Source organism: Bombina bombina, chromosome 8 (genome assembly GCF_027579735.1).
Source record: "Bombina bombina isolate aBomBom1 chromosome 8, aBomBom1.pri, whole genome shotgun sequence".
Taxonomy (NCBI): domain Eukaryota; kingdom Metazoa; phylum Chordata; class Amphibia; order Anura; family Bombinatoridae; genus Bombina; species Bombina bombina.
In genome coordinates, this window is record NC_069506.1 from 8613792 (window position 1) to 8626476 (window position 12685).

At 39.7% G+C, this 12685-nt stretch overlaps 1 protein-coding gene across 4 annotated transcripts in view; it reads right to left on the bottom strand.

Moving 5' to 3' along the window:
* HTR3B (5-hydroxytryptamine receptor 3B) overlaps positions 1-12685 on the bottom strand; it is a 232076-nt gene that overhangs the window by 18269 nt on the left and 201122 nt on the right. For all 4 annotated transcript variants that reach the window (XM_053690120.1, XM_053690119.1, XM_053690121.1 and 1 more), the window contains one exon: positions 4371-4571. In XM_053690120.1, coding sequence (XP_053546095.1) covers positions 4371-4571 — 201 coding nt within the window. The remainder of the gene's footprint in view (positions 1-4370; positions 4572-12685) is intronic.

A 12685-nucleotide genomic window follows, 5' to 3' on the forward strand; every position in this document is an offset into this window, starting at 1 on the left:
AAGTAAAGTCACTAGATTCTAACAAGCAGTGTCACTAGATTCTAACAAGCAGTGTCACTAGATTCTAACAAGCAGTGTCACTAGATTCTAACAAGCAGTGTCACTAGATTCTAACAAACAGTCACTAGATTCTAACAAGCAGTCACTAGATTCTAACAAGCAGTCACTAGATTCTAACAAGCAGTGTCACTAGATTCTAACAAGCAGTATCACTAGATTCTAACAAGCATTGTCACTAGATTCTAACAAGCAGTATCACTAGATTCTAACAAGCATTGTCACTAGATTCTAACAAGCAGTATCACTAGATTCTAACAAGCAGTATCACTAGATTCTAACAAGCAGAGTCACTAGATTCTAACAAGCAGAGTCACTAGATTCTAACAAGCAGAGTCACTAGATTCTAACAAGCAGAGTCACTAGATTCTAACAAGCAGTGTCACTAGATTCTAACAAGCAGAGTCACTAGATTCTAACAAGCAGCAGTGTCACTAGATTCTAACAAGAAGTGTCACTAGATTCTAACAAGAAGTGTCACTAGATTCTAACAAGAAGTGTCACTAGATTCTAACAAGCAGTGTCACTAGATTCTAACAAGCAGCAGTGTCACTAGATTCTAACAAGCAGTGCCACTAGATTCTAACAAGCAGTGTCACTAGATTCTAACAAGCAGCAGTGTCACTAGATTCTAACAAGCAGTGTCACTAGATTCTAACAAGCAGTGTCACTAGATTCTAACAATCAGAGTCAGTAGATTCTAACAAGCAGTGTCACTAGATTCTAACAAGCATTGTCACTAGATTCTAACAAGCAGTGTCACTAGATTCTAACAAGCAGTGTCAATAGATTCTAACAAGCAGCAGTATCACTAGATTCTAACAAGCAGTGTCACTAGATTCTAACAAGCAGTGTCAATAGATTCTAACAAGCAGCAGTATCACTAGATTCTAACAAGCATTGTCACTAGATTCTAACAAGCAGTGTCACTAGATTCTAACAAGCAGTGTCAATAGATTCTAACAAGCAGCAGTATCACTAGATTCTAACAAGCATTGTCACTAGATTCTAACAAGCATTGTCACTAGATTCTAACAAGCAGTGTCACTAGATTCTAACAAGCAGTGTTACTAGATTCTAACAAGCAGTGCCACTAGATTCTAACAAGCAGTGTCACTAGATTCTAACAAGCAGCAGTGTCACTAGATTCTAACAAGCAGTGTCACTAGATTCTAACAAGCAGAGTCACTAGATTCTAAGAAGCAGTGTCAATAGATTCTAACAAGCAGAGTCACTAGATTCTAACAAGCATTGTCACTAGATTCTAACAAGCAGTATCACTAGATTCTAACAAGCAGTGTCAATAGATTCTAACAAGCAGTGTCACTAGATTCTAACAAGCAGAGTCACTAGATTCTAACAAGCAGTGTCACTAGATTCTAACAAGCAGTGTCACTAGATTCTAACAAGCAGCAGTGTCACTAGATTCTAACAAGCAGTGTCACTAGATTCTAACAAGCAGAGTCATTAGATTCTAACAAACAGAGTCATTAGATTCTAACAAGCAGAGTCATTAGATTCTAACAAGCAGTGTCACTAGATTCTAACAAGCAGCAGTGTCACTAGATTCTAACAAGCAGTGTCACTAGATTCTAACAAGCAGTATCATTAGATTCTAACAAGCAGTATCACTAGATTCTAACAAGCAGCAGTGTCACTAGATTCTAACAAGCAGTGTCACTAGATTCTAACAAGCAGTATCATTAGATTCTAACAAGCAGTGTCACTAGATTCTAACAAGCAGTGTCACTAGATTCTAACAAGTAAAGTCACTAGATTCTAACAAGTAAAGTCACTAGATTCTAACAAGCAGTGTCACTAGATTCTAACAAGCAGTGTCACTAGATTCTAACAAGCAGTGTCACTAGATTCTAACAAGCAGTGTCACTAGATTCTAACAAACAGTCACTAGATTCTAACAAGCAGTCACTAGATTCTAACAAGCAGTGTCACTAGATTCTAACAAGCAGTATCACTAGATTCTAACAAGCATTGTCACTAGATTCTAACAAGCAGTATCACTAGATTCTAACAAGCATTGTCACTAGATTCTAACAAGTAGTATCACTAGATTCTAACAAGCAGTATCACTAGATTCTAACAAGCAGAGTCACTAGATTCTAACAAGCAGAGTCACTAGATTCTAACAAGCAGAGTCACTAGATTCTAACAAGCAGTGTCACTAGATTCTAACAAGCAGAGTCACTAGATTCTAACAAGCAGCAGTGTCACTAGATTCTAACAAGAAGTGTCACTAGATTCTAACAAGAAGTGTCACTAGATTCTAACAAGAAGTGTCACTAGATTCTAACAAGCAGTGTCACTAGATTCTAACAAGCAGCAGTGTCACTAGATTCTAACAAGCAGTGCCACTAGATTCTAACAAGCAGTGTCACTAGATTCTAACAAGCAGCAGTGTCACTAGATTCTAACAAGCAGTGTCACTAGATTCTAACAAGCAGTGTCACTAGATTCTAACAATCAGAGTCAGTAGATTCTAACAAGCAGTGTCACTAGATTCTAACAAGCAGTGTTACTAGATTCTAACAAGCAGCAGTATCACTAGATTCTAACAAGCAGCAGTATCACTAGATTCTAACAAGCAGTGTCACTAGATTCTAACAAGCAGTGTTACTAGATTCTAACAAGCAGTGTCTCTAGATTCTAACAAGCAGCAGTATCACTAGATTCTAACAAGCAGCAGTATCACTAGATTCTAACAAGCATTGTCACTAGATTGTAACAAGCAGTGTCACTTGATTCTAACAAGCAGTGTTACTAGATTCTAACAAGCAATGTTACTAGATTCTAACAAGCATTGTCACTAGATTGTAACAAGCAGTGTTACTAGATTCTAACAAGCAGTGTCACTAGATTCTAACAAGCAGTGTCACTAGATTCTAACAAGCAGTGTTACTAGATTCTAACAAGCAGTGTCACTAGATTCTAACAAGCAGTGTTACTAGATTCTAACAAGCAGTGTCACTAGATTCTAACAAGCAGTGTTACTAGATTCTAACAAGCAGTGTTACTAGATTCTAACAAGCAGTGTTACTAGATTCTAACAAGCAGTGTCACTAGATTCTAACAAGCAGTGTTACTAGATTCTAACAAGCAGCAGTATCACTAGATTCTAACAAGCAGAGTCACTAGATTCTAACAAGCAGTGTCACTAGATTCTAACAAGCAGTGTCTCTAGATTCTAACAAGCAGTGTCACTAGATTCTAACAAGCAGTGTCTCTAGATTCTAACAAGCAGTGTCACTAGATTCTAACAAGCAGTGTCTCTAGATTCTAACAAGCAGTGTTACTAGATTCTAACAAGCAGAGTCACTAGATTCTAACAAGCAGAGTCACTAGATTCTAACAAGAAGTGTCACTAGATTCTAACAAGCAGTGTCACTAGATTCTAACAAGCATTGTCACTAGATTCTAACAAGCAGTGTCTCTAGATTCTAACAAGCAGTGTTACTAGATTCTAACAAGCAGTATCACTAGATTCTAACAAGCAGTGTCACTAGATTCTAACAAGCAGTATCACTAGATTCTAACAAGCAGTGTCACTAGATTCTAACAAGCAGTGTCACTAGATTCTAACAAGCAGTGTCACTAGATTCTAACAAGCAGTATCACTAGATTCTAACAAGCAGTGTCACTAGATTCTAACAAGCAGTGTCACTAGATTCTAACAAGCAGTGTCACTAGATTCTAACAAGCAGTATCACTAGATTCTAACAAGCAGTATCACTAGATTCTAACAAGCAGCAGTGTCACTAGATTCTAACAAGCAGCAGTGTCACTAGATTCTAACAAGCAGTGTCACTAGATTCTAACAAGCAGTGTCACTAGATTCTAACAAGCAGTGTCACTAGATTCTAACAAGCAGTGTCACTAGATTCTAACAAGCAGAGTCAGTAGATTCTAACAAGCAGTGTCACTAGATTCTAACAAACAGTGTTACTAGATTCTAACAAGCAGTGTCAGTAGATTCTAACAAGCAGTGTCACTAGATTCTAACAAGCAGTGTCAGTAGATTCTAACAAGCAGTGTCACTAGATTCTAACAAGCAGTGTCACTAGATTCTAACAAGCAGTGTCAGTAGATTCTAACAAGCAGTGTCAGTAGATTCTAACAAGCAGTGTCAGTAGATTCTAACAAGCAGTGTCAGTAGATTCTAACAAGCAGTGTCAGTAGATTCTAACAAGCAGTGTCAGTAGATTCTAACAAGCAGAGTCAGTAGATTCTAACAAGCAGTGTCACTAGATTCTAACAAGCAGATTGCCTTTCTTTACTTGACCAACTGATTCACTTGCCTGATGTTTCATTGGTTGTGCCTGACAAGTTCTCTTCTGTGTCGTCTCCCTCTGGGTTTTTCCTTTCACTGGTCAGCAAGAGGCAGCGAGATATTAAGTGTTGCTTTGAGTTTTCTTTATCAAGATAAAGGACTTTTATCACCACAATGGACTTGCCAAGACTGAGGACCATAAAGACCATACACACCACAAAGAACACACCTAAAATGAAGATAAATATATCCAGACACAGAGTTTGTTTGTTTTATAGTCCTGTTCTACTAACTGCTCTTTATTTTGTCCCTTATGAGATATTAAAAGGATTATCCGTCATGTTGTTAGTTTAATGTTTAAATCTCTGACGGCTAGATTTAGAGTTGGGCGGTAGCCGTGAAAACCAGCGTTAGAGGCTCCTAACGCTGGTTTTTACCGCCCTCTGGTATTTGGAGTCAGTCAGGAAAGGGTCTAATGCTCACTTTGCAGCCGCGACTTTTCCATACCACAGATCCCCCTACGCCATTTGCGTATCCTATCTTTTCAATGGGATCTTTCTAACGCCGGTATTTAGAGTCGTGGCTGAAGTGAGCGTTAGAAATCTAATGACAAAACTCCAGCCGCAGAAAAAAGTCAGTAGTTAAGAGCTTTTTGGGCTAACGCCGGTTTATAAAGCTCTTAACTACTGTGCTCTAAAGTATACTAACACCCATAAACTACCTATGTACCCCTAAACCGAGGTCCCCCCACATTGCCGCCACTCTAATTAAATTTTTTAACCCCTAATCTGCCGTCCGCACGCCGCCGCAAGATACGTTATACTTATGTACCCCTAATCTGCTGCCCCTAACACTGCCGACCCCTATATTATATTTATTAACCCCTAATCTGCCCCCCTCAACGTCGCCTCCACCTGCCTACACTTATTAACCCCTAATCCGCCTCACTCCCGCCTCAATAACCCTATAATAAATAGTATTAACCCCTAATCTGCCCTCCCTAACATCGCCGACACCTAACTTCAAGCATTAACCCCTAATCTGCCGACCGGAGCTCACCGCTACTATAATAAATTTTTTAACCCCTGAAGCTAAGTCTAACCCTAACACTAACACCCCCCTAAGTTAATTTATTTCGTTAGATTTAAATTATATTTAACTCTTATTATATAAATTATTCCTATTTAAAGCTAAATACTTACCTGTAAAATAAATCCTAATATAGCTACAATATAAATTATAATTATATTGTAGCTATTTTAGGATTAATATTTATTTTACAGGCAACTTTGTATTTATTTTAACCAGGTACAATAGCTATTAAATAGTTAAGAACTATTTAATAGCTAAAATAGTTAAAATAATTACAAAATTACCTGTAAAATAAATCCTAACCTAAGTTACAATTAAACCTAACACTAGACTATCATTAAATTAATTAAATAAAATACCTACAATTATCTACAATTAAACCTAACACTACACTATGAATAAATAAATTAAATACAATACGTACAAATAACTACAATGAAATAAACTAACTAAAGTACAAAAAATAAAAAAGAACTAAGTTACAAAAAATAAAAAAATATTTACAAACATTAGAAAAATATTACAACAATTTTTTAAACTAATTACACCTACTATAAGCCCCCTAATAAAATAACAAAGACCCCCAAAATAAAAAAATGCCCTACCCTATTCTAAATTAAAAAAGTTCAAAGCTCTTTTACCTCTTTTACCATCTTCTTCCCAGCCGACGCGGATCCAACCTCTTCAAGCGACGCCTACTCGCTGAATGACGGTTCCTTTAAATGACGTCATCCAAGATGGCGTCCCTCGAATTCCGATTGGCTGATAGGATTCTATCAGCCAATCGGAATTAAGGAAGGAATATTCTGCTTGGCTGATGGAATCAGCCAATAAGATTCAAGTTCAATCCGATTGGCTGATCCAATCAGCCAATCAGATTGAGCTCGCATTCTATTGGCTGTTCCGATCAGCCAATAGAATGCAAGCTCAATCTGATTGGATCAGCCAATCGGATTGAACTTGAATCTGATTACTACCTTAATTCCGATTGGCTGATAGAATCCTATCAGCCAATCGGAATTCGAGGGACGCCATCTTGGATGATGTCATTTAAAGGAACCGTCATTCGGCGAGTAGGCGTCGCTTGAAGAGGTTGGATCCGCGTCGGCTGGGAAGAAGATGGCTCCGCTCCGGAAGAAAGAAGATTGAAGATGCGGCTTGATAGAAGACTTCATCCCGATGATGGACTTCCGACTTCAGCCCGATGATGGAGTTCTTCAGCCGCCGCTTGGATCAAGACTTCGGACCCTCTTCTTGACCGATCGGTGAACCCGGTGAGGTGAAGACAAGGTAGGGAGATCTTCAGGGGCTTAGTGTTAGGTTTATTTAAGGGGGGTTTGGGTTAGATTAGGGGTATGTGGGTGGTGGGTTGTAATGTTGGGGGAGGGGTATTGTATGTTTTTTTTTTACAGGGAAAAGAGCTGAATTCTTTGGGGCATGCCCCGCAAAGCGCCCTTTTCAGGGCTGGTAAGGTAAAAGAGCTTTGAACTTTTTTAATTTAGAATAGGGTAGGGGATTTTTTTATTTTGGGGGTCTTTGTTATTTTATTAGGGGGCTTAGAGTAGGTGTAATTAGTTTAAAATTGTTGTAATATTTTTCTAATGTTTGTAAATATTTTTTTATTTTTTGTAACTTAGTTCTTTTTTATTTTTTGTACTTTAGTTAGTTTATTTCATTGTAGTTATTTGTAGGTATTTTATTTAATTAATTTATTGATAGTGTAGTGTTAGGTTTAATTGTAGGTAATTGTAGGTAGTTTATTTAATTAATTTATTGATAGTGTAGTGTTAGGTTTAATTGTAACTTAGGTTAGGATTTATTTTACAGGTAATTTTGTAATTATTTTAACTATTTTAGCTATTAAATAGTTCTTAACTATTTAATAGCTATTGTACCTGGTTAAAATAAATACAAAGTTACCTGTAAAATAAATATTAATCCTAAAATATCTACAATATAATTATAATTTATATTGTAGCTATATTAGGATTTATTTTACAGGTAAGTATTTAGCTTTAAATAGGAATACTTTATATAATAAGAGTTAATTTATTTCGTTAGATTTAAATTATATTTAATTTAGGGGGGTGTTAGTGTTAGGGTTAGACTTAGGTTTAGGGGTTAATCCATTTATTAGACTGGCGGCGAGATCCGATCGGCAGATTAGGGGTTAATGTTTGAAGTTAGGTGTCGGCGATGTTAGGGAGGGCAGATTAGGGGTTAATACTATTTATTATAGGGTTATTGAGGCGGGAGTGAGGCGGATTAGGGGTTAATACATTTATTATAGTAGCGGTGCGGTTCGGTAGGCAGATTAGGGGGTTAATTATTGTAGGTAGGTGGAGGCGAAGTTGAGGGGGGCAGATTAGGGGTTAATAAATATAATATAGGGGTCGGCGGTGTTAGGGGCAGCAGATTAGGGGTACATATGTATAATGTAGGTAGCGGCGGTGTACGGAGCGGCAGATTAGGGGTTAAAGAAAATATGCAGGTGTCAGCGATAGCGGGGTCGGCAGATTAGGGGTTAATAAGTGTAAGGTTAGGGGTGTTTAGACTCGGGGTACATGTTAGGGTGTTAGGTGCAGACATAGGAAGTGTTTCCCCATAGTAAACAATGGGGCTGCGTTAGGAGCTGAACGCTGCTTTTTTGCAGGTGTTAGGTTTTTTTTTAGCTCAAACAGCCCCATTGTTTTCTATGGGGGAATCGTGCACAAGCACGTTTTTGAAGCTGGCCGCGTCCGTAAGCACCGCTGGTATCGAGAGTTGCAGTGGCGTTAAATATGCTATACGCTCCCTTTTTTGGAGCCTAACGCAGCCATTCTGTGAACTCTAAATACCAGCGGTATTTAAAAGGTGCGGGTAAAAGAAAGCACGCGTAGCTAACGCACCCCTTTGGCCGCAGAACTCTAAATCTAGCCGTTACAGTTTCTGTTTAAAAACAGATGCTTGTGTGCTAAACAAATGTATATGGGCGGTGTCACACTCCACCAATAAAATAGTGTGTGTTGTCCTTATCAGCTAATAGGGACGAGTTACAGACAAGCATAAACATGCTAGTTTCAAAACACTTCAAGGAAGATTAAACTCAAAACTGAAACAGTTAATCAATAGTATTTCATGATATGAGATGACATTTTTAATTTCATTTTTTTGTTTTTGCACTTTTTATCTTTTTCCACAGCTCACAGTGGGAACCCAGAACCTTGACCCCTTAACATAGTAATTGTTCAGTGCATTAGCACATTTATATATCTGGCTGAGTGCGCCCCATAAGGGTGATAAAGATATACTGTACATATTCATGAAACTCTTCAAGGGATAATTCCCTGGGTTGCAAAACCCCGCTATTGTTGCTAACGTAATGACAGTTTTAGAAGCCTTTATTTATTTTGGATGTACATCTTTTGTAATCAAGTGAGACTGCCAACTCGCAGCAAATGCATATTAATAATTCCAAGTACATCTTTAAAATGAAGCCTATAAGCAGAAGTAGCACAAGCAGGTAGTCATTTGGGGCTGATTTATCAAGGCCCCTGATGCCCCTGTTTCCGCGCGAGCCTTCAGCAGTTATGAAGCAGCAGTCTTAAGACCAGAACTCCTTGTGCAATGTTAGATGCCGACAGTGTATGCTGTCGGCATTCAGCGATGTCTGTCGGACATGATACGCTACAGGGTATGCTGTCGGCATTCAGCGATGTCTGTCGGACATGATACGCTACAGGGTATGCTGTCGGCATTCAGCGATGTCTGTCGGACATGATACGCTACAGTGTATGCTGTCGGCATTCAGCGATGTCTGTCGGACATGATACGCTACAGGGTATGCTGTCGGCATTCAGCGATGTCTGTCGGACATGATACGCTACAGGGTATGCTGTCGGCATTCAGCGATGTCTGTCGGACATGATACGCTACAGTGTATGCTGTCGGCATTCAGCGATGTCTGTCGGACATGATACGCTACAGGGTATGCTGTCGGCATTCAGCGATGTCTGTCGGACATGATACGCTACAGGGTATGCTGTCGGCATTCAGCGATGTCTGTTGGACATGATACGCTACAGGGTATGCTGTCGGCATTCAGCGATGTCTGTCGGACATGATACGCTACAGGGTATGCTGTCGGCATTCAGCGATGTCTGTCGGACATGATACGCTACAGGGTATGCTGTCGGCATTCAGCGATGTCTGTTGGACAGGATACGCTACAGGGTATGCTGTCGGCATTCAGCGATGTCTGTCGGAAAGGATACGCTACAGGGTATGCTGTCGGCATTCAGCGATGTCTGTCGGACAGGATACGCTACAGGGTATGCTGTCGGCATTCAGCGATGTCTGTCGGACATGATACGCTACAGGGTATGCTGTCGGCATTCAGCGATGTCTGTCGGACATGATACGCTACAGGGTATGCTGTCGGCATTCAGCGATGTCTGTTGGACAGGATACGCTACAGGGTATGCTGTCGGCATTCAGCGATGTCTGTCGGACAGGATACGCTACAGGGTATGCTGTCGGCATTCAGCGATGTCTGTCGGACAGGATACGCTACAGGGTATCATGTTGGACAGACAATGATAAATCGGCCCCATAGGGGCATATTTATCAAGTTCCGTATGGAGCTTGAAGCCCCGTGTTTCCGGCGAGCCAACAAAAATGATAAAGCACCAGTCTAAAGACCGCTGCTCCATAACCTGCCCGTCTACGCTGAGGAGGCAGACAGAGATCGCCGGAAATCAACCTGGAATCTGCAGGGGGCGGCGTTGCACCAGCAGTTCACAAGAGCTGCTGGTGCAATGCTGAATGCGGAGAGCGTACTGCTGTCCGCATTCAGCGATGTCTGTCGGACAAACATTTAATAAATAGGCCCCATAGACTGCTCTGTGTAAGTAACAAACTACAGGAATGTATATGTGCATATTAAAGGCACAAATTAAAGGGATAGGAAGGTCAAAATTAAACTTGCATGACTCAGATAGAGAATGTCATTTCAAATTCACTTCTATTTTCAAATATGCTTTATTCTCTTGGTATCCCTTGTTGAAAAAGAATACGCACATATGCTACACTAGTGGGAGCTAGCTGCTGATTGGTGCCTGCACACATTTGTCTCTTGTTATTGGCTAACGAGATGTGTTCAGCTAGCTGCCAGTAGTGCAAATCTGCTCCTTCAGCAAAGGATAACAAGAGAATGAAGAAAATTAGATGATAGAAATAAATTGGACAGTTTAAAATCGTATGTTCTATCCAAATCAGGAAAGGAAAATGTTGAGGTTTCCTGTCCCTTTGAAGGGACATTGAGTAGAACTACAGTAGTGGTTAGCGCTCACTGTGCTATTGTATTCTCTCCTTTATCTGCAGCTGTCTTATTTTACCCCCTTACAGTTATCAGTTAGTGAAGCTGCCTCTTCTAATGCCGCCATCTTGGTGCTTATATTGGTGATGTAACTTCTAACCTGCAAAAAACTGCAAAAATATATCACTTCTGCTCTCTATTATGTGAGATAAACTGAAGTGAGAGGTACAGCTGGCAAAAAAATGATAACTTGACAGTGCTCTGCGCCTGTCACATGATGTAACAATACACGTGATACAAGATGGCGGCACCAGTATAAAATGCACGGCTAGATTTAGAGTTCTGCGGCCAAAGGGGTGCGTTAGCTACGCTGGCTTTTTTTCCCCCGCACCTTTTAAATACCGCTGGTATTTAGAGTTCACAGAATGGCTGCGTTAGGCTCCAAAAAAGGGAGCGTAGAGCATATTTACCGCCACTGCAACTCTAGATACCAGCGGTGCTTACGGACGCGGCCAGCTTCAAAAACGTGCTCGTGCACGATTCCCCCATAGAAAACAATGGGGCAGTTTGAGCTGAAAAAAAACCTAACACCTGCAAAAAAGCAGCGTTCAGCTCCTAACACAGCCCCATTGTTTCCTATGGGGAAACACTTCCTACGTCTGCACCTAACACTCTAACATGTACCCCGAGTCTAAACACCCCTAACCTTACACTTATTAACCCCCTAATCTGCCGCTCCGTAAACCGCCGCAACCTACATTATACCTATGTACCCCTAATCTGCTGCCCCTAACACCATCGACCCTATATTATATTTATTAACCCCTAATCTGCCGCCCCCGCTATCGCTGACACCTGCATATTATTATTAACCCCTAATCTGCCGATCCATACACCGCCGCAACCTACATTATACCTATGTACCCCTAATCTGCTGCCCCTAACACCGCCGACCCCTATATTATATTTATTAACCCCTAATCTACCGCCCCCAACGTCGCCTCCACCTACCTACAATTATTAACCCCTAATCTGCCGACTGGATCTCACCGCTACTATAATGTATTAACCCCTAAAGCTAAGTCTAACCCTAACCCTAACACTAACACTCCCCTAAATTAAATATAATTTAAATCTAACGAAATAAATTAACTCTTATTAAATAAATTAATCCTATTTAAAGCTAAATACTTACCTGTAAAATAAACCCTAATATAGCTACAATATAAATTATAATTATATTGTAGCTATTTTAGGATTAATATTTATTTTACAGGTAACTTTGTAATTATTTTAACCAGGTACAATAGCTATTAAATAGTTAATAACTATTTAATAGCTACCTAGTTAAAATAATTACAAAATTGCCTGTAAAATAAATCCTAACCTAAGTTACAATTAAACCTAACACTACACTATCAATAAATTAATTAAATAAAATACCTACAATTAAATACAATTAAATAAACTAACTAAAGTACAAAAAATAAAAAAGAACTAAGTTACAAAAAATAAAAAAATATTTACAAACATTAGAAAAATATTACAACAATTTTAAACTAATTACACCTACTCTAAGCCCCCTAATAAAATAACAAAGACCCCCAAAATAAAAAAATGCCCTACCCTATTCTAAAATTAAAATAGAAAAGCTCTTTTACCTTACCAGCCCTTAAAAGGGCCCTTTGCAGGGCATGCCCCAAAGAATTCAGCTCTTTTGCCTGTAAAAAAAACATACAATACCCCCCCCAACATTACAACCCACCACCCACATACCCCTAATCTAACCCAAACCCCCCTTAAATAAACCTAACACTAAGCCCCTGAAGATCTCCCTACCTTGTCTTCACCTCGCCGGGTTCACCGATCCGTCCACCGAAGTCTTGATCCTAGCCTCCGAAGTCTTGATCCAAGCCCAAGCGGGGGCTGAAGAGTGACGTCCGTCCTCCGGCTGA